This window comes from Drosophila grimshawi, unplaced genomic scaffold, assembly GCF_018153295.1.
Source record: "Drosophila grimshawi isolate 15287-2541.00 unplaced genomic scaffold, ASM1815329v1 contig_44, whole genome shotgun sequence".
Classification (NCBI taxonomy): domain Eukaryota; kingdom Metazoa; phylum Arthropoda; class Insecta; order Diptera; family Drosophilidae; genus Drosophila; species Drosophila grimshawi.
In genome coordinates, this window is record NW_025063240.1 from 11,052,647 (window position 1) to 11,080,078 (window position 27,432).

Sequence of the window (27,432 nt, forward strand, 5' to 3'; positions counted from 1 at the left end):
TCACCCTAACCCACAAACGCCCTTCCCTTGTCACTACCATGTCGCTCAATTGACTTTCAATTGCAAAACAAACACAACACAAAGCAGCAAAAAAACAAAGCAAAAAACAGAAAACAAAACAAAAGCAGCTGAATTTATTTGAAAATCGTTGTTGCTTTGCTTTTGTTGCTGTTGCTGCTGCTGCTGCTGCTGCTTGGCCTGGATGTATGTACATTTGAATATGATATGTTGATTTCCAAGTGCTCATATATATATATATATAGATAGATATGTATATGATTGACATGCTCATGTTGCCTGATCAATTGATCGCCTGGGAGTGGAAGTGGAAGCTTTGCGGCTGCCAAGTGTTTATTTTGCAATTTTTGTGCGCCTTTTTATACGGCTCTTTCAAAGATTTGCCAATAAAACATAATTTGTTAATATTGCACTTGGCAGCGATATAAAATTTATGAATGTGAAGTGTGCACACGCTTGTCTCAATGGGCGAGTGGACAAAAGGCGTGTTGGCTTCCATCTTACCGCGTCTCAAGTTGTGGCTTAATGACTGGCTGAAATTAACACTCGACACTTAAACCATTTAAATCGATTTTAAGTCACAACTCCGAATCTAGACTAACTAGCTCATTTTATTTGCTTAACCGTTTCTCAATTGAAATCGGTTTGCATAAGTCGCACTTTTGACTAGTGTCATTGAGCCGCCATTTGGCAGCACTATTCAAGCATAGTTGCAAGACTTTAATAAGCCCAAAAAAAAAAAGAAAAAAACACGCAATTAGCCATAAATCATTTTTATGAGACATTTCCCCCCAAAATAAGCAGCAATGACAACAAGAGCTGAATATTTAATAGTCACGCAACGCAAACGCAGCACAAATCGAACCGAAGTGAAGACGGGGAGGGTTGGCAGGCTAGAAAAGGATAACGATAAGGTCAAGGCAACTTGCTTCTTTGCTCGCTCCAACGCATTTGTGCCACACACAGCTAATGGAAGACAATAATCAATAGGCCAAAACCGAACAAGAACAGCTAAAATACTGCATATGTGGGCACAAACCAACAGCAACAAAAAAAAAAGGAGAAAAACGAGCAAAGTCGTCAAAGAATTTGTATGCGTGTGGTGTGTGTGATGTGTGTGTGTGTGTGTGATGTGTGTGTGTTGAGCATGTGTGATTCCCACCACCACAGGATACATGTGTGGGTGTGTGTGTGTGTGTGTGCGTGTGTGTGTACTTTTGTGGGTAGTTCATAACTTTTGTGACTTTTTATCGTGGCTGTTTGTGGTGGTTTCTTTTGGCCCAGAGCTAAGGACTCACTGCTTGAACTGCCATATTTGTGTTTCTGTCCCCTTGCACACATGCACGTATTTGTAGGCGTCACCGTGTGGCCGTCTCGCTTGCACATATAGCAAAAAACAAAAAAAAAGAAGAAAAGAAAAAAGAAACACAAAACTGTGCCAAAAACTTGGCCAAGAACTTGGCAACAACCACTGGCACACAAAAACTCTTTGGCTAAGCAGTTACACATGTGCACATGTTCTACACACACAGTTTGGGGGTTTATCGTAAACGCAACTTTAGCGGGTTACTTATATTTAGCGCGGTTCAGAGAGCTTCAATCTTATCGGCACTCGTACAACACACACACACACACACACACACACATCTACGCAGCCCGATAAGCAATTGAGAAGCAATTGCGAAATTCAAATGATGTCATCTTACAGACGGCAATGAATGGTGCAGTTGCTGATAACTGATAACTGATAACCAGCCCCAGCCCCACTCCTCAGTCCTCAGTCGCTAGTCCAAACAATCTATCTGCATAAAGAAGCCATTAGGTTGTGCGTAGGATTCCTCACAGCTGATTTATGTCGTAAGTTCCATTGAAATTCATGAGTGATCAACAAGAATTATACTCAAAGTGAAAACATAATAGCCACGCACACAACAAATTTTCAAAAATGAAATGAAGTCAGTATGACATCGCCATAGCATGCCAAACTAAACACATACCCTGTACTAAACTATAGTCGAATATCGAAGAGTTGAGGCTCTCAGGCATTAAGAAAAAATAGTACTCAAAAGAAGGAGAGCATTGTTCAAATACCTTCAGTAGGTGCCACATTATTTATTGTTGTTCATACCCATCAGTTGCAGTCTGTAGAGGGTATTGAAAACCGTCCAAAACGGGGCGTGTTACGACCAATGAAAATGTGTGGCCGCTGTGGCTTTGGCTTTGGCTTTTGGTTTTGGCTTTGGCTGCACCTACGCGTTGCTTAAGATTTATATATGTATGTATATATATATATATATATATATATATGGGGGAAACAATCAACAGAGCATATGTATATATATATAATAATCACGCCCTACACTTTAGCATAAAAAACAAATTGTAATTTATGTTATACATGCATATATATATATATATATATATTATATATGATATGTATATAGTTGTTGTTTTTTTTTTAGATTTTGTTACTGGGCAAGAGTCGAAAGAGCAGGCATATTATGTATAAATAATAATATTAATAATAATAAATACAAACCTGTCCATAGATTATGAAAAGAACTGTTGATGTATGAATAGTATGCGACCGTTTGGGCATAATCATAAATCTATGGGACCCCGTCAAGGTGTGCGCTGAAGTGTCAGCCATAAATTTCAAATTTATGTTCATCTTTTCGGTCAAAGCACAAAAGCACAAAGAAAATGCTCGCTATATGTACACATTTATATATATATATATAAATATATATGTATAAATTTATAAATGTATATATATATATATGAAGATAGAGGGGTTTTCGTTGGCCATAAAATCGAATAATTTCAATTAAATGGTGCGGCGATAGTTGCGTCATTTCGACTGACACATTGGCCCGCTTATGGCGTTAATTTCATTGGATTTAGAGGCATTGTGGCCCCCTCACCAACCCTTCAGAGTCACACACACACACACACACACACTGTTATGACTTGGCAAAAATTGTCGCTAATCGGTGCTCTTGTAGACGTTGACAAGTCATATTTGTCTTTGTCTCTGTGTCAGAGCCAGCAAAACACACTTTTCCCCATGCGAAAATATTGCCTGACACCACATATATTTCAAAGAATTAATTACTTTGTGCGGCAGCAACATGCAACATGTGATGAGCTTTCGCAGCTAAATCTAATACATTTGCAACAGTTTGTTCTGTCAATGAGTGTGTGTGTGTGTGAGAGAGAGAGAGGACAGGTATTTCTGGGTATTCTTTGTGGACTAAAGGTTTTTCATTTAGCGGCTAGAGTGACCGTTACATAACCATTAACTAGCCAAGTCATCAGAGAGAGCCCAATTCTCACACACTCAACCCACCTATCCACGCAAACGCCTCATTAAACTCACAGACAAAACTGAAAAAAAAACACACAACCGAAAAAAGCAACAAAAAAAAAAAGAATGAAAAAAAAAACGAAATACAAAAAAAAATTGACCTTCAAAAACGCACAGAAATCAAACAACAATTACAAAAACAACAAAGCAACTCAACCAAGCGAAAATCAAACCCCAACAAAAATAAATTTATGAATGTGTGAGTGAGTGTCCGAGTGTGAGAGTGTGTGTGTGTGAGTGTGTGTCCATACATTATACCATAGATGCTGTTCGCTCGGAAACAGGTTGTTGTCTGTGTCAGTTTTTGTGTTATTGTTAACATTTATTTCATTATGCTTTTTCACAGTTGAGAGCTACGCAAACTTTCGCACACACACGCACACAGCGGCACACACATACACACACACACACATGCACACACACACAGTCACATAAGTGACACAGAGGCAGTGAAACAAACAAAGAGACTCAAATCCGCGCCAATACTATTCTCGAATATATGTATCTCAAACATGTAGAAAACAAAAGATACACACAATGTGATTGCACTTTAATTTGAATTAAATTTGAATGATTATTTCTGTACAATCTTAAAAATAATTGTGCAATGTGTGTGTGATGTGTGTGATGTGTGTGATGTGTGTGACGTGTGTGATGTCATCAAAAGATACAGTTTTTCTTAGCCTCGGTCGTGCTGAACACACAAAATACCCCTTATGCAAACCTCAAAATAGCTTTTGAATAACTATATCTATGAGCTTACAATTTTGAAATCGTTGTCTGATGTATGGGAAAGTAATTCTCTAGGGTTCCCAATTTTCATGTTTGAGAACAATCGGCTCCACTCAACTTAGCCATAAAATAGACTTTCAAAAGATTACTGATTTGATGGTTTTTTTTTTTTCTTTTTCAAAGTATTATTCACACATTAGTTCACAAGATTTATTGCTGCACCTCTCGAGTATTAAGCAAAAGCGATAAATGCAACGCACACGTGACAAATTCGCTAAATAATAGACTCATAAATGCAAAGCAACAATCTCGAGTTGAAAAAAGGCGCCAAACATTTTTTTTCCCCTTTTTTTTGTTGTTTATTTTTGTGGAATTGTCGCACTAAATTCTTATCCGTTATAGCTGTAGTTGCAACTTTGAAGCTGGTGTGCGTAATGGGCGTGTTTACTTTTGCAGGGGGAGGGCGGGACGCTTTCCCCACGCCGACTGCTGGCGGGTGTCTTACGGACATAATAGAGAAATATCTAGAAAGAAATAAACATGTGTAAACATGCACCTTTTCCCAAAAGATATTTTCCGGCAAATCGGTTTAAGGAGAGTCTGTCGATAAATATATACATATATATACATATATATATATGTATATTTTGCACTCACCTGCAACGCACACGTGCCAAATTTGCTAATGACCAGGCGTATAACAACAACAACAACAACATCATCAAAAAGTAACGGCTTTGAGGTGTTAATCAGCGGCCGTAGAGAAACAAAAAAGGCGCCACAAAATTGTTTTTTAGCGGCGACAGCGAAACAAAATAAAGCGCCAAAAGGCGCAGACAAACGCGCGCGCGTATCTAGATAAATATCTATGACTACACACACACACACACACATACAGTTACACATATACAGTTACACATATGCTTGTGCGCAAGTGTGTGCGTGCTTATCTGTGTGAAAATACACTTGAGGCCTGCTACTGTACATACGCAACGCTGGCAGCGAACGTTGACTGCGCGGCGAGCTTCTTGTAGCCATACGCTGCTGCTGCTGCTGCTGCGGCTGCTCGTGAAGACAACGACCAATAACAACAACAACAACTACAACAGCAGCAGCAGCAGCAAGAAATCGAGATGCCGCGCAAAATAATCGTAAACAGATCATCGAACTCCCTTCGCAAAAGCATTTTTGTTGTTGCTGCTCTTTCTCGGCAGCGGCTGCGACTGCGACTGAGCCTACTGCTGCTGCTACTGCGATTGGCCTTGAAAAGTGTGCGCTTTTTAATTTTTGGTCACCATTTCATTTTCATTAATTAAGAGTTGCTTTATTTATTTTTTTTGTTGGTTTTTTTGCTATTAATTAAGTTGGCAAAGCGTGCGGCGCCCACGCAAAACGGCAGCAGTGGCAGCGACTGCAGCAGCAGCAGCAGCAGCAACAGCAGCACCAACTTCAAAACGACAACCAAAAACAGCTTTCACCGTTTGCCTTCGCTTGCGTCATATTTGCGTTTGCGTTTGCGTGAGCGACAAAGCTACAAAGCACACGAAGCCGCTGCATCGGCATGTTGCTGCCGCTGCAGCAGCAACAAACTCAACACACTCTTTGAGGGCAACAAACCACCACCAAACAGCAACTGAAGCAGCAGCAACAAAAACGAGCCGCAGTCGCAGCAGCAGCAGCAGCAGCAGCTGTAGCAGCGCAGCGACGCAGCAGCAGCAGCAACCAACCAACCAGCGGGAGCGACAAACCGACAAGCGGCTGAGGCTTCGGGTTTTTTTTGTAGCTTTGTGGCCTCAGTCGCTTTTTGACGGCGAGTGCGTTCAGTTGTGTTAACGGTAAAACGGTACTCTACTGCTGCACATTGTTTGTTGCTGCTTAACTGGAATTTCTTGATCGTTCGTTCGTTCGCTCGCACTTTCGTGTGTGTGTGTGTGTGTCTGTGTGTTATTCTGTATGTGCGTTTGTGTGAGTGAGTTGCACTTGTAGCGCTGCTATTGCTGTTTGCTGTTGACTGCGATTGGGGGCCCGCTGCTGCTGCTGCTACTGCTTCTGCTTACGTGCCCAACTGAACGTCGACGTTTTCTAATCTGACGATTATCGATTGATAGCGACAGCAGCAGCAGCAGCAGCACCAACAGAGCCAGATAAGCAACCTCTCCGCTGCAACGGCAGCAAACACTAATATATATACACACACACACACACACTTATGGCGATCCCGCGGCCATAGTAGCGACAGCGACGCCGCCGCGCAGCCGCAGTCGACGCCGTGCTGTACGAGTTATTTTCTGTGCGACTGTGTGATGTTTGTCTCAGTTCGCTTTTGGAGCTGCCACTAAACGTTTACAAATCGCTCCGTGTTGCCGACGTGACGCTTTGTTTTGCGTGTTTTCTTAATATTTCGCTTCAAAATCTAAGTTAAAAAATAAAATACAAATATTTCCATTGCCATTGGCAAAATCAAACTGAAATATATTTAAAAACTTTTTGCAGTGCAAAACATACTTTTAAATAAACTGACGTGTGTGCTTAAAACAAAAAAAAATTAAATTATGACTCAGAAAACGGAAAGCAAAAGAAATTAAATAAAAATAAAAACGACTAATTTATCCAACACACGCCGCCAAAATCAATGAAACACATTGTCTAATTAATATTTAATGCATTTTCATAAATTCCACAAACATTTGCTCAAAGCCATTAAATGCCATTAAGCCCACAAGAAAAGAAAACTATTAAAATTCAACAACAATCTATTAAAGACTCTGAAAAAGTCATAAAAATATGCTAATAAAATGATGAAATTTTTCCCTCATAAATTTTTGTACAATTTTTAAAGAAGTTTTAACTCATAAACTTTTTAACGTATATTTCGCATCGAAAATATTAAATTAATTTCAATATCACGATGCTGAAAAAAAGTAACAGCAACCCAAAAAAAAAAAAGGAGAAGGACGCCGAAAAGCAGTGCAAGATCATCATCAGAAATTCCCCTAAGCGCAGAAGAGCCCAAAAAGCAAAAAAAAAAAAGAAGAAAAAACGCAACAAAAAAAAGTTGGATTTTTTTACGCTGTTATTTGATTTGATGGAAAAAAGAGGAAATGTTGCTCAAAAAGAAGAATTCAAAAATATGCTACCTGGTTTTTGCCATCAGCGAGGTATAGAGTTCCTACGTTAAATTTAAATACTCATAGGAACTTCATACCGTGCTCTTGGAAGACCAAAACACAACAAAGAAACCCAACCTTAAGCGGAATGCGATCAACAAATACGCACTTGAAACACCAGCGACTCTTTTGCATTCAGAAAACTACGAAAAATACGTGAGATGTGCAAAATCGCCACAAAATAGCTGGCAAATCATAAAATTACGTGCCAATAACAAGTGCTAAACGACCATTAAAACACTTTCCAACTCGTGCAACACACCTAAAATGCTCAACTTCAAACTGGCAAACAGAACGCCAGAAGTTCTTTAGCTGGAGATTGGCAAAAAATGATATGTTTTGTTTGAAATGGTGAAGAATTATCATTAATAAAAGTTGACTGTTTTACGGAAGGGCCACTAGCAAAATAGGCAAAAAAAAAACCCAATAACTGTTGAAAAACTCGAAAAAAAAATGAAATTGTGATTTTCATAGAAAGAAATAATGGCCATTTAGCTAAAATTGATGCTATTTTAATTCATTTGCCCAATTTTGACTAATCACAATCAGCACAGCAAAGTTACATTATTTTTCAACAAAAAAAAAAAACTTACCTAGCAATTCAGTATGAATTTATTAATGAACAAGCTAATCAAAATAAGCAAAAAAAGAATAAATAAAAATAAAAATAGAGTTCCGAATAATAGAAAGAGATAACTTTGGGTTGAATAAAAGAGAAACACTTGAGCGAATATCTGTATGGAGTAAAAAACTGAATTCTAACAAAAAAGTTTCTTGGAAATGATCACAGCGAGTCAGAGAAACTTCGCTTTTGGGGTTATTTGTCTACGCTTGAATTGTGTAATTTGTGGCCGAAATCATATTATTTAGTTAGTACATAAAGCACTCTGCTTGTTGACTGTTGCCGTGCAGAGTATTTATTATAGTAGCAGAAGCAACACCAGCAGCAGCAGCAGCAAAAACAACAGTTAATGGGAAAGGTTGATTAACAAGAGAATTATTTAATTACACTCAACGGTTACATTCTCAATTAAGTATATGGAGACAGCGACACAGACAGAGACAGAGATATACTAAGCGAGTGGGAAAGAGACTGAGCGAATCTAATACAAACACTGTTAAAAGTTAGGGAGAGAATTATATATATAAGAGCTTGCTAGTACGCAATGACTTTCAGCTAGTTAAGCTCAAAAGATATTTGGTATCTGATAAGCCAATACGTACATGTATGTAATAAAAACCAATTGTCAAAAGTAACAGTATCTTGTTGTGGCTATCAATTGAACCGTGATAAGAAGAACTATTTGAGTAGCCGATATACATTTATTTGTATATTTCAACGAAAAATTGTTGCGTTACTTGTCAAACATTTAGAGTAATTCAAAAAGTAATTTGCTGCTAGAAATCCATTCCCCAATTCTCAACGAGTGCTGCATGTTGCGGTTGCTGCTATTTGTTGTATACCATTCGAAAGACCTTCGAACGTTGCAATGTCAAAAACCGTTCGGTTCGGCACAGCGTCGTCAGGCAGGCGGCAGCTTGACAAAATGAAAAAGGAACAAAAAAAAAGAAGAGGAAAATAAAAATAAATTGTAGCATATAAGAAAAATGCTGCAAAAATTGCTGTATACGAGTGCGAGACTTTCAAAAAGTGCAACGCGCCAATGCCCAAGCGCAGTTTCAAGATAATGGCCCAACAATAAAACTGCAAAACTGAAGTCAGGCACAGGGCACAACAACAACAACAACAACCACAACAACAACCACAACAACAACAACAGCAGCAGCAGCAGCAGCAGTTTCACAAACTCCAGAAACCTCAACTTCAGCAACTGCAGCAGCCACAACAACAACATCATCAAGTGCCAGAGAGACAGTCCCCAGCAATTGCACACGCACATTTTTTTTTACTCTGCAGCTTTCGGGGCTTTGAGTGGGCTCGGAGAGCGTGCAGTGTATCGCACATGTGCTGCCGCAGAAAGCGACAACAAACCAAAAAAAAAAAAACAAAAAAATAATAATAAAAAAGAGAATTAAACCAAAAACATAAGCAAAGATATACATTTTATAGATACGCCTCAAGTTGAACGGGGCTCTGTTGAGCAGCTGTTGTTGTTGCTATTGCTGTTGCTGTTGCTGCTGTTGCTGCTGTTGCTGCTGCTGCTGCTGCTGCTGATATGAAGCAAGCAAAATGCATACAACTTTATTTTGTGCGCCATGCCGATAAGCAGGCGCACTAAAATATAAGTAATAACAGCGAAATACACAGATACACTCAAAGAGCACACACACACACTCACGATACTTTATCTATACTTTAGTTTATCGTATACGAAATGGGAATGGGAATGGGAATGAGAATGGCAATGTGAATTGGTTTCCTTGTGGTTCCCAAAAATGTTGCCGCTTGCAATTTTTCGCAGCAGCCTCGTCAGCAAACGACAAACGACAAACGGCAAGAAATAATAACAATTTCTGCTATTTTCTTTTTATTTTCGTAATTTTGTTTTTGTTTTTGTTGTTTTTTTCCTTTTTCTTCTCTTGCTGTCAGTTGGAGCAACTGGAACTGGACAACCAACTTGGACTTGAGGCATTGTATTTTGTTGTCCATTTCAACGCTTGGAAATTCTTCTGGTTGTCGTTGCTGCTGCTGCTGTTGCTGTTGTTGTTGTTGCTGGTGCAGTTAATTTAATTTCAGCTCATAAATCAAAACTGTGCCGCGCAAAATGTTTGCTTTTGACGCGGCGTTTTTGTCGCCAGCCTCACACACCAGGCCGAGACAATATTTCGTTCTGCTCTTTTTTTGCTCCTCGTTTTGGAACTGAATACTGACTGAACTGGGGGCTGGAACTGTTAAGTTTGTCAACTTTACAGCCGCTTGACGTTTGACAAACAATAGCCACGGCAAAAGCCAAAAATAAAACGAGCTGAAACTCTGCAGCTTAAGTTGGTCAGCTGGCAAACTCACAAATTGCAGGCAGCTGCATTTCAAAGCTGAGCATGGATATCTTTTAAACAGAGAGAGAGAGAGAGAGAGCGAGAGAGAGAGAGAGAGAGATAGAAAGGTGTCAACTTAAAGTAACTAACTAGAAGCAAATTTGATCGAATATTAATTTGATGAGACTACAATACACCAAATTTAGATCTACATAAATTTCACACTTGTTAAATTTATCATTGAATCTATTTAAATCTGAACAAAAATTTATCAGCTTATGCTGTTGATTTATAGCAATCTATTTTACTCTCAGTTTGCTTTCAATTTATTGCCAAAGTAAATTCGATAAATAGAAGACTCTTTGTTGGACTAATTGCATGGCAACAGTAAAAGCAAAAACAGCAACAACAACAAGAACAACAGCCACAATGGCTGAGCAATTGATCTGGCTGGTTTGTTTGGCCCAGCCCACATGTGGGCCCAGCCCAGCCCAGCTATTTATGCCCATCGCAAGCGGGCGCTTGAAGCGCACTTGAGAGCGTGACAGTAAATAGTAAACTAAATGACAACTACTGGATAGATTGCTGGGCAGCAACTAACTTATATATATATATATACATATACACACATACACCCACAGAAACACACACACACACACACATGTGTACATATATATTTACTGGGTGTGTTCTCGATGCCAAATTGTTAACCCTTTGATTGCGCATTGGGGCGCTGGCTGAGCACAATGAGAACTGAGAGTCGATACTCGAAACTCGTTAAATGTTAATCGTTGACACGACCAAAATGCTGACTAAGTCCACTTTCAATCGTAAGTGGACAGAGTGACAGTGACTCGAAGCGGATGACGATGGTCATATTGATGGCGATGGCGATGGCCGTCGGTAAACTTCTATAAAGCAAACAAACTACACAAAATATATATATATATACATAGGCAAACGTACTTGCGTATCGCTCATAGCCATGTATACTAGACGTGCTGGCTGGTCAAACACATGAGAGATATAGTTTAAGAATGAACACTGCAAGAAATCCATTTACGCATAGAGACTTAATTATTTAACTAATAAGCTTAATTGTAATCATTTTTATTAGCAGAGCGAAATAAATATTAAATATTATCTATGTCTAACCAAACTAAATACTGTTTTAATTTAAAAAAATAACCACACTACAAAAATGGGCCAGGAATTGTTATAGTTATTTGAAGGATAATGAAATATTCAATGTAATCCATTTAAGAGCATCCCATGCATACCTACATTCCAATAAAGTTTCATTTCATGCCCCCAAGGCATTCAATTCTTCTTAGCTGAGTTGAGTTAAGTTAAGTTGAGTTGTGTTGTGTTGTATTGTATTCAATACCCGTTCCCATTCTCCAGGCCAGCCCAGCCCAGTTTCAGCACAAATGCTGACCCATATCAGCACAAAATATGCTAATTACCAATGGGGCCCAGTTAGTTGGGTTAGTTCACTGCGCAGTCGGCCAGTTAGTCAGTTGTTCAGTTGTTCAGTTGTTCAGTTATTCAGTTAGTCGGTGAACGACAAGAGTGTCGACGGTCAAGGCTATTGGGCAAAAGCTGTGCAAAATGGTCAACGCAAAACGATGCCGACACTCAAAACACACTCACAATCCACACATGCCACTATATACTCGTATATTGTGCATATTTTGTGTTTGGCTTATAATAAATCAGCCACGTGCAAGTGAGTGATTCAGTCCGAGCTCAAATTTAATTCCAAGTTGGCAGTCGTGCTGGTCCCACAGAGATTTTATATGTAATTAACGCTGACGTCAGACACGGCAATTATATACAAGAATCAATTTTCAATCTATCAGTTTTACAAGTAAATACATATACTTATTTATATACAATTATTATATACTAGACGCTGTTGTAAGTCGAGAGCCCCTGCGGCAACTTGCCGGCTGTCACGTCGGAAGTTGACTCAGCAGCAGCAGCAGCAGCTCCAGCAGCAGCAGCAGCGACTTGACTTTACCTAACTTTAGATTGTGGAAAAAACAAGCAAATTATCTGGGCTGCATTGTGAACTGAATATTTCTCGAATGTTGCGCGAACGCCTACATGTGGGCCACAAAGAAATCATTTAACTCTTTTGTAATTCATTAAAATGTGCTTATATCGAATGTTTGCCACATTGTTACACGCGCCAGAGAAACATTTGTATCTTGTTGTCTCACATGTGACTTGTACTATTTCACTGTCGGATTTGGCCAGCCAAAGCTGCGCATTGTTTGGCATCGTCGACCTAAGCCGATTTTAAGCCACACACGAGAACTGTAGCAGACCAAAATACTCGTATACACGTATGTGGCAACAACAACAACAACAACAGTAACAACAAATTTTACATATATGCCTAACGGTCTACATCTATGTCTATATGTCTGCCGTTCAGCAGCGGCGACATAAGCTTTGATGGATTTTGACATAAATATGAGTTGGAATTTCGTGCCAAGTTTGGGGCGCATAGCGAGCGCATTGAGAGCTTATCAGGCCGGGTCCATATATAGTCGATCGCAATCGGATCGATCCGATAGCTAGCTGGATTGGCAGCCAAACTGACGACCACTTGGCAGGTCAGCAAATATAAAACACACACCAGCAAGTCAAACAACCTATGGCTGAACCTGGTTTCGAGTTGGTGTCCGAGTTGGCCTCAGCCTGGGCCTGTTCACAATTTATGCTAATCCGTGCGCCATAATTTGTTTTGTTGTACTGCTGGCAGGCCAGGCTGAAGAGTAGTATGTATGTGTGTTTATTATTTTGTTGTTTTTCTTTTCTTTTATTTTATTTATTTATTTATTTTTTGCTTTTTTTTTTTGTGTGTAAGTTTTTAGCGTGCAGAGCGCGTGTTGCGCATTTCCAAGCAGGCATCGAATAGTTGTCGGTCCATTTGGGTTAAATGATTAATTTACATAAATATTTTTATGATTTGCCAAGGCAGCAACAACAACAGCAGTCGAATAAGAAAAGAAAAAAACAAAGAAACAAACTGCTAGCTGGCCAGCTGCCAGTCTTATGCAATCAGCCAACAAATGTTTGCGCCCCTTTTGGCTGACTGTGACTCCGCCCTGAAAAGGGAACTAGTTCAAGCAACTGTAAACGCAATTGGCAAAACGCTTACCTCGTTGCTGGTGTCATCAACCTTTTGACAACGTCCTTTTGTCTTTAGCTGGCAACAGATGACAGCCAGCAGCTCACAGGACGTGCGCCACATGTGACTAAATTCGTGCTTACCAGTGCCAATGAACTCAAGCCGACCAACCGAGAATCAACAACCCATAACCAGGAAGCAAAGTTCTACCAAATGCCATCGAATACAACAGGTGTCCGGCATTTATGTCTGCGTCTCCTATATTAATCTCTCAATGCATTATTTATCAATAGAAGCACTTTAGCCAGGCGCCAATGATGATTTCATTAGCACAGAAATTTATCGCTTTTGTTGAGTGGTCTTGAATGCATCCTAGTGTGTGTGTGTGTGTGTGTGTGTGTGTGTGTGTGTGTGTGGATGCGATTGCACTATAAATATTGTGATTGCTTATCTGCATAATAAAGTAAATATTAAATTTATATGTAAATATTTCACAATACAAAACGGGCACAAGCCTTTCAAGCATGCAGAATTTATAATCAAACAGTAGATGAATTTGTTGCATAATTATGTATAGATATCAAATAAAGATCTTGAGCTAACTATTTAATTTACCATAAATACCAAATATTTTGAATACTCAGCATATTTATATGCCATAAGCAGCTTTTTGCTATTATATTGGGTAACAATGCATTAATCTGGAAAGAGTGTGATAACTATTGAATACAAATGTTGGTAAATGAATGTTAAGGAACACTTCCATTATTAGTTTGAATTTATTTATTAATTTCATCAAATGCTGATTGCTCAAATAAGCTTCAGTTCTTTTCATGCACTGGGGACTTTGCGTCTAGCACCTGGGGCCCCACCCTATTAAAAGAAGCCTCGCCCGAAGCTGGTTACTTCTGTTGTTGTTGCTGTTGTTGTTGGCGCTTGTCGATTTTTTGTGTTTGTAGTCGTAGGTTGTGTGTGTTTTTGTTGTTGTTGCTGCCAGTTAATCTTCAGTTACTCAACCCCTTTTATGCAAATGCGGCTTTCAAGCAATTTAGAAAAAATACGAGTGAAAAATATACACAAGAACAGCAACAGCAACAATACCAACACCAACAACAGCAACAGCAACAGCAACAACAACAAGCGCCACAAAAACACGAAGTTGTATAAATTTATACATATGTGAGTCTACAATATATGCATGTATAAATATATATTAATATGTACATATATGTATTTATAAGTTCATATGTGAGACTTGTAGATAAATTTGCATATTTCAGTCGTTCATAATCCAAGTCTTTCCTTAAGTTGAAGTCTCTCGCTCCCTCTCTCTCTCTCTCTGTCTCACTCGCGGTCTTTCTCTATCTCTCCCTAGCGGGCAACCAGCAACTTGAACTGGGACTGGGGACTGGGGACTGGGTCTACTGCGGGCAAACAGCCAACAACAACAATAGAGACCCGCGTCACTTTCGAGGCGTCGAACCATTTAAAATGCCACACCTAACTACAATTTTTTTTCTTTTTGCGCCTACTACCAAGTTTGTCGCTTATTATTATTATTAATTTTTTTTTGTTGCTTTTTTATCATTTCGTTAGTAGGTTTTTTAGTCTCTACCTACTACATCCAATGTGCGTCTTTGACAGTTTATGTGGAAGATAACTTGGACGCTCCTCTCATCGCACATGTAATTAGCATTTTTGTCGCGTATTTAATTTGATTTTATTGAAATTCATATAAAATTGTCAAATTGTCAACTCGCTGAACCACTTAGATTCCAAAAAGCGGGTCTTGTTTTGTTTAGTCAAAACTGTTCAACGGTTCTTTTATGTGTGCCCCAGCGGCTATTTATAGTTCCAGTTCCATCTTCAACGTGGCTCCTGTACATATCAAAATCACAAATAAATAAATAGATGCGAATCTTGGCATATTTTTCAAACTGTGATTGAGAGTTGTCTGCGATATGATGAAGTGTCGCTTGTCCACATCATCACGCCATTTTTAATGTTTAATGCTGCTGATCGCTATCTATGCAGATTTGTATTTGTATTGACTGTAATAAAGTAAGACTGTATCTGCTTTTTTTTTTGTCAAACGCTGTCAGCTGCAGCCGAGTCTAAATGGTGGTTTTGTCATATATAAATGCGATACATCCAATACAAAGCCATGCTAATTAATTGTTTAATCAGATAACGTTTTATTATGAAGACGTTTGAAAAATTGATATTTAAATAAATAGATTTTAAAAACTGCAAGTCGCAGTCAATGTTGTTTTCATTTGTATCTGTGAATTTGTCGTTCCTTGACTGTGTTTGTTAATTAATTTTATTTATGGCTGGCGTTGTGCTAAACAAAATGAGTTGGCCAATTCGATGATGCGTTCGATCTTGGCATGGGAACAGCACATATGGAGGAAGCGGCTATTGAATCTTGATTTTAAATGTGAAAAGGTCCCAGCCATAAATTTCAAGAGATTATAGATTATAGTCATCGAAAGAAAAAAGATTGAGAATTTCGCAAATTGTGACTAGTTAAGTAATGCGATGAGATACTGATTTAAAAAGGTTATTGGCTATTTAAAAAGAAGCTGAAAAGATAAATCATCTGATACTTTTACATTGTTTTATTTGATACAATTAAAAGCACCACGACTTTGATAATTTCGAAGAAGGTCTTTCAATTATGTTATATATAGAATTGTAACTCTTCCATAGCTGAACGTTTATTGTATAAATTTATTTCTGTCGCTTTGATACCTTTAGTATAAGTGGCAGAGCAGGCGGAAGATTTGCCATCAGAGCGCACTAAATCACCTTAGCGCGGCGCATAGAAACAACATGACAACAAAATGAACACTTCAACAAAATTAACCAGGCAAGAAATAAAACAAAAATTAAAAATGAAAAAACCAAAAAAAAAAAAAAACCCACTGAAAAAAAAATAAATTAAAAAAACGACAGCGAAACAAACGCAAACATTATTCATTTAAACGTCTATAAAAACTGCGGAAAAATATTTTAGAAATACACATATACATATTATATATTATAAATAAAATAAAAAAAATTATTCGCACATATCCATTGGACGACAAGCTGACAAGGGAGCTGTTGCTGTTGCTGTTGCGATTCCTCTTAGAAAAAAATCTGCTTGGAAAACAAACTGATTGCAAATTATGAAGCTCCCAGCTGACTGTTTAAGATTCATACAGTTATGATTTATAATTTATATATAGTGTGTGTGTGTGTGCATTACAGTATGTCTGTGTGGCACATTTAGGCGATCTATAAATTAATACATATACATATGTAGTGGCATATAGCCTATAAGTTTGCACATTGGAAATCCTCATTTTTTCATACTGACCAATCGCTACGATTAGATTTTCCCTCTGTGTGAGTGTTTGTGTGTTTGATTGTACACCAACACACGCTTTATCAGCACACGGAGCAATAAATATATATATATATATATATAATGTTAGACATCAATCATAAAAAATTAGTCATTTGGTTTAAATTTTTTTTTAGTGGCGTGTTCAAGGCATTCGCCTTGGCATCTTTCAACTGCCGTTTATCCAACTTTGGCAAACTTTTGATGCAACCCCCCGCGAATGTACATACATTTGTATTTGTACTTTATAATGTATATTTAATAGACCATTTTACAAGCAAGCGACAAATGAGACGCTGAAATCATGAAGGTCAAGTTCAAATTACTTGACATTCCAAAAGAAATAAAGAAATATCTATAAATTCAGCAAAAAAAACCACAAATTTCATGGAACATAAATAATTATAACAAATAGTACTCACTTCAACCATATATTTTTATCGCATAAGAGAAAACATGCGATAGAGATGCAAGTTATTTTTAAAAATTTGCCTTATAGTTAATGATTCCCCTATGCATAATTATTTGTGATTTTTTAAGATTTTTTTATAGTTTATTTTATTTAATAGCCAACGGTTTTTATGACACTCTTTATTGAATATGTCTAGCGGTAAAGAGCGCCACAGTCAAGAGCATTCCTCAAATTTGACCGCCTTATGTTTTATTAGAAAAATTTAAAGAAAATCGGTTGCAGCTGTTACTTTCTGTTTGCATATATTTATGACACTTATAATAGTAATATATGTATGTATAGACATATGTATATATATATATATTTATATATAGTGTATATATATGTGTGCATATATTGAAATCAAACCTTGTGCAGCTGCTGGTGCTGATAAGCAAAGAGCAACTAAATTTTTCATTTTGTTTGGTTTAACTTAAATCATAATCAAAGTGATTTATGAGCCAGAGGTCAATGCTATGCCGTTCATAAATGTTTCGAAATTCTCTGTCGCATTTTATTTAGCGAATTTGCATGACAAAAACTTGATTTATTTGAGAGACAACACTGCCAAAAGGAGAATGCACAAGAAAAAAAAAACACTGCCAGCCAAAAATTATAAAACGCAGTCATGAATGGATTTCCATCAGCTCTATTATTAGTTACCGAAATGCTTATGTTTCTGTCATTTGGCTTCAGGCCGAACCGTTAACAGGAGAATGTTGTAAGCCAATGCTGTCAGTTAGCATACCAATCCATGTTATTCTGCATTTGCCGCATTTTCTTGCTAATTAAAACGGCCAAATCCATTTAGCAGTCGGCTGAGCGCATTGCACTAGTTGGACTTGGACGAGGGGTTACTCCGAATTCTCATTTGCCTGCCCTTAAGCTGATTAGCGGAGACAAGCGCACATTCTATACCAAATAGCTAATGCCCTATACCAAGTGGATCCATGAAATATATTGGCCCTGCCATGACAATGTTATCGTATATCAATAAAATCAGTTGAGTTCTTAAAATAGAACAGCAAACGTTGTTGCAATTAACATTTAATTGCGGTCAGGCGACACAGATTAATGTGTCTAGAGGAATGCGAAAAAGCAAGTGAAGTGCTGTAATTATCTCATGTGATTCTGTGAGAGATCAAGAAATCAGCTAAATAAACTGAAGGAGTGCCTCTTCCATCTAACAAATATTCCTTATCGCAAAATCAACAACTAATTCATAAACCGATGATTCAACTTCAACCAAGATTTACGTTAACTTGTAAAAAGACAGCTTAAAGTGTATTCGGAGCTATTAGATTATTTAAATATCGTATTTAAATTAACATAAATGCGTATTCAAGCAAATTCTTTAAGCACACTTTGTGCTTTTAACAATTTCCTCCAATGCCATACATCTATTTTGCTACGACATCAACTTGAGGCGGTTGCACATTTTTCATGTACTCGTACTACCAAGTGCATAATATTAACAACCGGTTGGTTAACATATGCATTACGCTCAAGTACCTACTATCTGGAGCTGAGGCCCGCTTATTAACACTTGATAGATTGCGCGCCGAGGGCACGGTCACCGTTATTTGCACATTACTTTGCGTTTTAACAACACCCAAAACATTTAAGCCAAAATAAACATGTCGAGCGTGGAAAAAACAGAACGACACGGACATGGACACGGAAATGGGCACGTATGGTATATACTTATGCGTGTGTGTAAGTAGTACTGTGCTGGGATTGGAGCTGGAATTGTAACTGGGCGATCGTTGGCACTATGAAGAAATTTGCAACTAGTCATTTTCGAGTATGTTTCACATTTTTAGTGTGTTGCCTGCATGCTTTACATGTTTGTTTGTTTGTATTTGTGTTTGTGTTTGTATTTATATTTGTATTTGTATTCGAGTTAGTGTTTGCGCTTGTTCTTATGTTTGTATTGAAATTGTTGCTCTTGCTGTTGTTGCTGTTGCTGTTGTTGCTGTTGTTGCTGTTGCTGTCGTCATCATAATGTGTGCATTACTGTTGCTATTGTTGTTGGCCCGTTTTGGCCCGTGGCTTGTGGTTTAAGTTCACTGCAATTTTCAAATCAATTTTGTTTACTTTTAATGCACACAACACACAATACACAACAACAACAACAGGAACAACAGGAACACCGACAACTGCGACACACGCACGGCCACTTTTCTCCCCAGCAACATATCTATAGATACACATAAGGTGAGTACGGGCCTGGTTGCCCGTTTACCCATTTGCCGTGTGTTTAACAACATTTTTATGGTTTGGCACACACCCTAAGCCAAAAGACAACAACAACTGCAAAATTGTCGATGTTTGAAAAGTGCATCGGTAGGCGAGAGACAGGCAGACATACGGAGAGACCTGACACACAGACACTCCGACTGACTGACTGGCTGACAGACATGCATGCTCACATGCAGCAGTAGCAGCAGCAGCAGCAGCAGCTCTGTAACTGTAAATTATACATTTCATAATTTTCGCAACATATTTCGTGATAATCGCATGTAATTGCGTTTTATCTGCACCTTTCATCCGGACATGTGAGCAAACAAACGCGCTTAACGCAAAGCGCCCTTAAACAATAGCATTTTGGCCAACCCCTTGTGGCACAATGTAAAAACTGACCACAGTAACCGGTAAAGAGTAACCAGTCACTAGTTGCCAGTAAACCCATTGGCAGTCAGAAGGCGGCTTTAGATTGTAGTATTTTTTTATTTTTTTTTTTGGCTCGAGCGCGCTTCAATGGGCTTTGGCCATGTCCAGCGATTTACGGGCAGCGATAGCAAATTATGCGAACAAACGGTACATTTTCTTTATACTTCACAATAATGCAATATTTGGGATATAACAAAAGCCAACACACATACACGCAACTTGGCAACTTGGCAACTTGCCGCTAATGTGTCCAAACTGAGCAACCCCTCGTCTTGTAAATTGCATTAAAATGTGGCGACGGACAGCTAATGCATTTTTCACAACATACGCTTGCTGTGGATGTGTGTGTGTGTGTGTGTGTGTGTTTGTGTGTTTGTGTTTGTGGACGTTGTTGTGATAAAAACTCACGCGATTATCAATTTGACACCCAAAAATTGTGTCGTTCGTTGGCCGTTGTTCGCTGACTCGCCTGAGTGAATGACTATGAGTACACTCGTAACTGGCTGCCTGATCACGACATCGGCCCAATAACAACAGCAACGGCAACACCAACAGCCAAAGCTGTCGGCGTGTTGACTACCGCAGAACAGCAGTAACAGCAACAGCAATAGCAACAACCACAACAATAAATTCAGCAACAGTAGGGGACAGTGCGGATTAGGCAAATTTTGTATAGTCGGGTATTAAGTGCCGGGGAAGCGGCGCTGACAGCCACAGTTAATATAGCAATTATGCACTGGCCAAAATTTTACAGTAGTTAAAGGAGTCAAAAAGCTCACACAGCAATCGGAATGCTTGAGTGTTAAAATTTTGAGTTGTAAATAAAATTGCTTAAGTTCTTATATTGTATAATTTCATTTGCAAAATTTTATCTTTGGTGTGAATTGCTTAGATAGAAAATTCCGGCCTCCATTTGAGGCATGTCGTAATTATATTTATTTCTAAAAATATTCGACATCGCGCTATTAAGTTATTAGTTTTTATAACCTCATATTTATAGCCATTTCAATTTGTATTTACATATATTTCTTTTATGTGCGCTCATGTTGTCAATTTTTATTTGAATGCGAATTTATTCACGAGATTTCACAGAAAATATTTATAGATAAATATTTTTGTACAACAATTTCACTTATCAACGCCATAAAATAAATACTGAGTATAAGAACTGAACAACGCGCCAATCGCAAACAATTTTCAGTTAGATTAGAATGGATTTTGTACATTATGATAGTTTTCAGTGTAATTATCAAACAAATGTGTTTAGTTTCTTTCTCCACATGCGACTTGACCAGCGGCAACATTGTCGACAACTTTTACTCATCTGCATAATATGGTGAAGAAATTTGTTAAAAGCATTTTCAACGCTTAAATAGAAAATGTAGCAAACAGACAGCTACACCAGCAACAACAGCATAAACAGTATCCACAACATCGGGCTTAATTATGCTGTCACAGAGGCCTTAAAAAGACTTTCGTCTTTCACCGGCACGCAAGATATGAGTCCCATGTTAAGAAGTAGTAAGAAAAATACGAATATACTTTTAATCGCTTAATTACATTTGACATGACAGGTTGACGGAGGGCGAATAATCCAAATGATGGAGCAATATTCGAGTGGCATTCAAATGCATTTAACAAAACAGCTTCAATCATATAGCAACTACAAACAATTCAAGAGCTTTTTAGCTGTTGCGAACTCGTCTTTTTATTGAATAATGACTTTAATGCAAAGCATACGCAAAATTGTTTGAAGGCGTTTCCCAGCCGTTGGCTATGAATGTCAATTCGAATTAAAATCGTTTTTTATGCATATACATGCATACATATGTACATATGTATATATATATATTGATATGTACACATATATGAGGAGAGGAGCAGTAGCCCCTCTGCTGGCAATTCATTTTAAATAATTGAAAACGATAGGATGGCAATAAAGGATTAAGACTGGGCAAGCAATTTGCGCAGGCGCTTACAGCTGATGTCATTTATTGTATTTAAAAAATATATACAGAAAAATAAAGGAAATATATAATAAAAAATGCATAAAAGGCAGAAAAAAACAAAAGGCGGCCATGCTGCGGCCGACCGCAGAGTTATTATTTAAATGTGCATTACACACAAACACAACCACATACAGAAATTAACACACAGATGCCTCTCGCTATAAAAAATCGACAGTTGGCTGGCTGGCCGTATTCCCAGTTCCAGTCCCGGTCCCGGTCCCGGTCCCGTTGCCGTTCCCTGCCCCTGTCCCTGTCCTTCATACGACATGTTGTCATCGTCATCAACCCTTTTACTGCTGGGGTCCTGGCTGCGGCGGCGTCATAATTAATAAGAGAAATCCCTTTTCAATTTGACGGAGTGCATTTGTCATTGCATTTAATTTGTAGAGTACGCGACCAAAGACGAGAAAGAGGAAGTCCGGAAGTTGTCGTTGTCGTTGTCGTTATCGTTCTTGTTGTTGATTGTGGTTGGTCCCTGGGTCGCGTCTGCTTCAGCGTCTGCTTCAGCTTCAGCGTCAGCGTCAGCGTCAGCGTCAGCGTCTGCGTCTGGTGTCAAGTAGGGGCTGTCCTGTAACCGTTTTGGTGTTCACACGAAACATATTTAAATGCATAGCGCTTGAGTAGGCAGCAAAAGTTTTCAGCAGTGCTGCAGACAAAACGAGAGAGACTCTGAGAGAAAGAGAAAGAGAGAGAGAGAGAGAGAGAGAGAGAGAGAGAGAGAGAGAGAGAGAGAGAGAGAGAGAGTGAGGAAAGGAGTTGAGGCAGTGGCAATGAAATGCGTTAATTGATTTTTGTATATTTTTCGGGTATGGGAAACTGTCGCACAGGTCAGGGGTTAAAACAGTTGCCTAATAGCGTTGATGCCCGCCCAAGGCTGTTGTCAGTTGGCTTAATGCAATTGGCCCCTAAAGGCCATAAGGATAAGAGTAAGTTTGACTTATACAATAAGTAAAAAGTAACCATGCAGCTTACTTGTTTCAGCTGCAGTAAATGCTTGAATTTGTCTGGAGCTAAGATGTCAAAAAACCGATTAATTAAAATATTATGTGTCAGTTGTAAAAAGTAAGTTAAATCAGCTTGCATATAAAATCAATTTCGTTCTCCAAGACCGCCAATTATGTGGCAATTACGAGTTCATTTCAGTTGCTGTTTCAACTGCAGTTCGCGAATGGAAACCCCTTTCTAAGTGCGAATGCAAATTTAGCAGCAAACAGTGACACAAGTCCAAGGGCAATGGCAGCTCTAGAACCAACCAACGTCAGCCCACCCACAATCGATGCACCCACTGCTTGGAGAGTTGAAGCTTTAAGCCTTTTTGGCGGAAACGGATGCAGTCAGTCGAGAAGTCGATTCCCACTACTATTGACGCGTCTCTCTGGACCATGTTGTTTGTATTTTAAATTGGCAGCGCGCTTAGCACATCCGCCGGTGCGAAACGCCAAGCGATAGATGCGATATATGCGAATGTGGATGTAAGTGTGAATGTCGATGTCGATGTCGATGTGGATGTGGATGTGGATGCAGTGTGAGGTCCACGAATCGCGCTTACGGGCCAATAATTGATTGCCTTACCGTTAGGCAGCTGCTCAAAATGCGCAAGCGGCAAGCGGCAGTCGGCAAACGGCAGTTGGCAATTGGAAGCAGGTGAGCGAGAGCCAATCCCCCAAGCCCCGACCGCCGGCCACTTTGCACAGATGAGATTTTCAATTTGGATAGGGCCGCCCCGAATGTTTGCGTATTAAATTTGCATGGAAATCTGTCTATATTGACCGAGAATGGCCAATGCAAATGTTTGCCGGGCCAAATGAATGGCCGAGAACGAAGAAACAGCGCCAACTGCTGCTGCTGCTGTTGCTGCTTCTTCTGCTGCTGCTGCTGCTGCTGCTGCTGCTGATGCTGTTGCTGTTGCTGATGTTGGTTGCCGCTGGTCAGTCAATGGCCAGAGGGCATTGCACCCTGCAATGCCATCGCCATTACGAACCGTTGATGCCGCCTCTTTGGGCATTTTTAATACGCGTTTGCATTTGCGTTTGCCAAATGTTATCAGTGGAACGACAGCGGCCTGCGCCACATTTCCACAATCCCGAGTGCCCAGTCTGCACTCCCACTCCCAGTCCCATTCCCATTCCCATTCCCAGTCCCAGTCCAATGCCCCCAATGGTCCGCAGCAGCGATTGGTGTTATCGATGAGCCTACGCTATCAGTTGAGTACAGTTGCCTCGAATGCCCATGACTGTGAATGTACTCGAACCCACACCCATACTCGTGCCCATAAATGTGACTGTGATGGTGCTCTGCACTTAGAATGAATGCAAAAACAAACATTTTACTTGAGTAACATTTGTTGTACTACGTTCAATTCACTTTTTTTTTATATCCGCAAATAGTCAGCGGATGAGTTGCAGAGTTGATAAATTCTACGAGCACAGAGTACGGAGGGATATGTGCGATGGATATGTGGACATATGTGTGTCCCGTGTGGACATTGGACACTGGCAACTGGAGACTGACAGTGAACACTGCAATGCCATCATGTCATCAAGCGTCAGACTGTGGACAAACAGTTTCAAATTGATTATTTGCCGCTGCAAATTAAAATTAAGTCATTAAGTCTGACAGTCGGCAGAGCCTGGCAAGGCCAATTAATATGTGCATGAAGCCGTCAATTAAGTCAGATACTCAACAAACCTTTTTTCACTGTTAACTAAACAAGCTTCCCAATAAATTTCCAGTTGTGTAGCTGGGCAGGACTTTAAAGTATTCACTTCCAGATCAAAATGCACACTGATCTTGAATATTTTTCTAAAATCTACTACATTGGTTAATCTATTATATCTTATATGAATTGAGATGTAAGCATACATATATCAATATACATAAGAACGAACTGCTTCCCTATCAAAATTGATATAAAACAATATTTTTTCTATTTGTCGGATAATGTGTTACGTATTTTGAAGGAATGTATGCAATTTATTAAGGAAGTATTTAATTAAACTGCGCTTTTGTCATGCTTAATCTTTAACGAAATGTCATTCTTAGTTGTAGCCATTTGCCTTATCGAAGAACGTGTTTAATAATCTTTAGACTTTTATCAGTTGAATGCCATTAAACAATAGAATTAGCCGGGGGCCCCATTCGCTTCCTCGTTGACCCCACAACTTGAACCCCAACACGTGCTTATCAATATTGCGGTGCATTGTTCGTGTCACATTTGAGAATAACGAGTAACACTCGCACACAGAACACAATATTTATTCATTTTAATTTCTATTTATTTGAATTGATGACTTAATGGCAAACTGAAATGATTTCATTGTTGTCACAATTGCAATCATTAAACAACACCAGCAATGAGGAATTATTACAACAACGCACTAAATGAGGAGCTGGAATTCTGCAGCCCACACTCTGATATGAGTATTTCGTAATTGAGCCAACAACAGCAGCATCAACCGCAACAACAACCACAATAATTGAATGGCGTAAACATTTTCATTGGCCAAAATAAAAGCGTATGGAAAACAGCAGCCGTCCAATGGCTCTAAGAGCCCAACAAAATCCACAAAACAAAACAAGAACAAACAAGCCAACAATAAATCAACAATGAAATTAGTTTTTTGGTAAATGCATCAAATACAATTGGCTTAATATTGCCATAAATACGATATCATATTTGTGGCAGTGGCAGTGGCACAGAATACCAAAACACATACACAGATAGAGAAACACATGCACACAGAAACTTTCATGAACACAATTGTGAATGGAATATTTGTGCCGAAAAGTGAACACTGTAATGCATGTTTCTGTTTATTTAGTGATATTGTTTACTATAAATATTTATTTTGTGGATAATATGTTACTAGAATCGAAAGTTATTATAATAGAAAGCCAAATGCAAACTTCATAAAATTACTAAGATATTTGAATAGGAAAGTTTATGGATTGCAAAAGCTATTGAATGTGTACCCGTTTAGAGTACCGGTTTGATGATATTTTTAATAGTTTAAATCATATTTGAAACTGGTTTTAGCTGGTGTTTATCTCTTTACCACGAACTTAAGTACAAAATTGAATAAAAGTCGGTTTATTGGTGTAGCTCAAGATAAGATATGTATCATAAAATTCATAGCAATTTCTTTACGCAGCTGCAATGGAATTGTAAAACTTTTGCTTCAAATTTATGCTAGCCTGTGCAATTTACGCGAAAGTATTTCTAAATTTAGCGTTATAACCGCACAATTTTGCGATGAGCAATTTAATTTTTGTGTGGAAGAGAACGGGTTGGGGACTGTAAAAAGCGGGAGCCAAACGTAAGCATAACCAAATCATTTCGACTGCCGCAACCCAAAAACGCAGCAGCACAAATCAAGCAGCCACCCGAAGGCTGGCTTATCACCCCATTGCCATCAAAACCCACCCCATCACACCACAGCCCGAAAAGGGTTAACCCCAAATACAACAACAGATTGGGGAACGATGGGCGATGACTAACGGACGATTGGACGAGTGGACGGATGGTTGCAATTCAATTACATGTTTGTGGCAGGCCGCAATGCTCAATAATGCAGTTAATATTGACGGCCTGTCGCATCAGTGTATGAGTGAGTGTAAGAGAATAAGAGAGTAAGGGAGATGGAGAGATGGAGAGGAAGAAGTAATGCTGCGTGGGAGTTGGCAAGTTTGACAAGCTTGATGAAATGCTCGAATGACGTCTCTGTCTCCGTCAGCCCCTGTCTATCATTCTGCCTGTCTGTCTGTCTGTGTCTCTTTCTGTCTGTTTGTCTGCCACATGGTCTGCTGCATCTAATTCAATTTTCAAAACCCAAAATTCTGTTGACCAAACTGCGTTGATGCGTTGCTGGCCGGAAGGGGTTGCTTGGCGATGGCGGAGAGAAGAGGACGTTTCACTCTAGACCAAAGTGTTTATAAGTTTTTAACCAATGTTGTTATTGCTACCGATGTTGTTGCTGTTGTTGTTGCGGCTTTGACTGTGTCCATGTTGTGGTCCTAAATGGAATTTTGTTAGCTAATTGAATTTTAGCTGCAACTCATTTGCCATGCACAGGCTGAGCTGGCTCGCATGGCTCTGGCTAGCTGAGGTGCGGGCGTGCAGGGGTTTGGCTTTTGGCCATTTAATTGCTGTTTTAACAACAACACCGGCAGCAACTCACAACAAAGAAGGTAGCCCAAAAAAAACAACAACATTTCGCATTTAGTTGATTCGTATTAAGTTGATTAATGCAAGAAAAACACCCACGGGCAATGGAAAAAAACGAAACGCTTCTGCCCCTTTTGGATGCGGGCGGGCAACAGCAACAGCAAGATCAACATGCAAAACTCAAAAACGTTGTTGCTTTTTCTCACAAAATGTGCAAAATCGAATTGCTGAAATACACACTCACCTACAGTATTAAACATCTTATTATATGGACAACTAAGACTTCCTGTACACATATTTGTATGCGAGTTGAGATCTTTCCGTTTCGCAATTAAATATACTTTGCTTACCAGGTATGTAAAGTATACATTTTCAACAGTT

The 27,432-nt window shown here is 39.0% G+C and overlaps 1 protein-coding gene across 1 annotated transcript in view; it reads left to right on the top strand.

Annotated features, from left to right (window-relative positions):
- The window catches only part of LOC116806513, a 34,235-nt gene extending 30,500 nt beyond the window's left edge, over positions 1 to 3,735 (top strand). The window contains exon 4 of the mRNA XM_043215359.1: positions 3,732 to 3,735. Within this exon, the coding sequence (XP_043071294.1) occupies positions 3,732 to 3,735 (4 nt within the window). The remainder of the gene's footprint in view (positions 1 to 3,731) is intronic.
- The last annotated feature ends 23,697 nt before the right edge of the window (positions 3,736 to 27,432 follow it).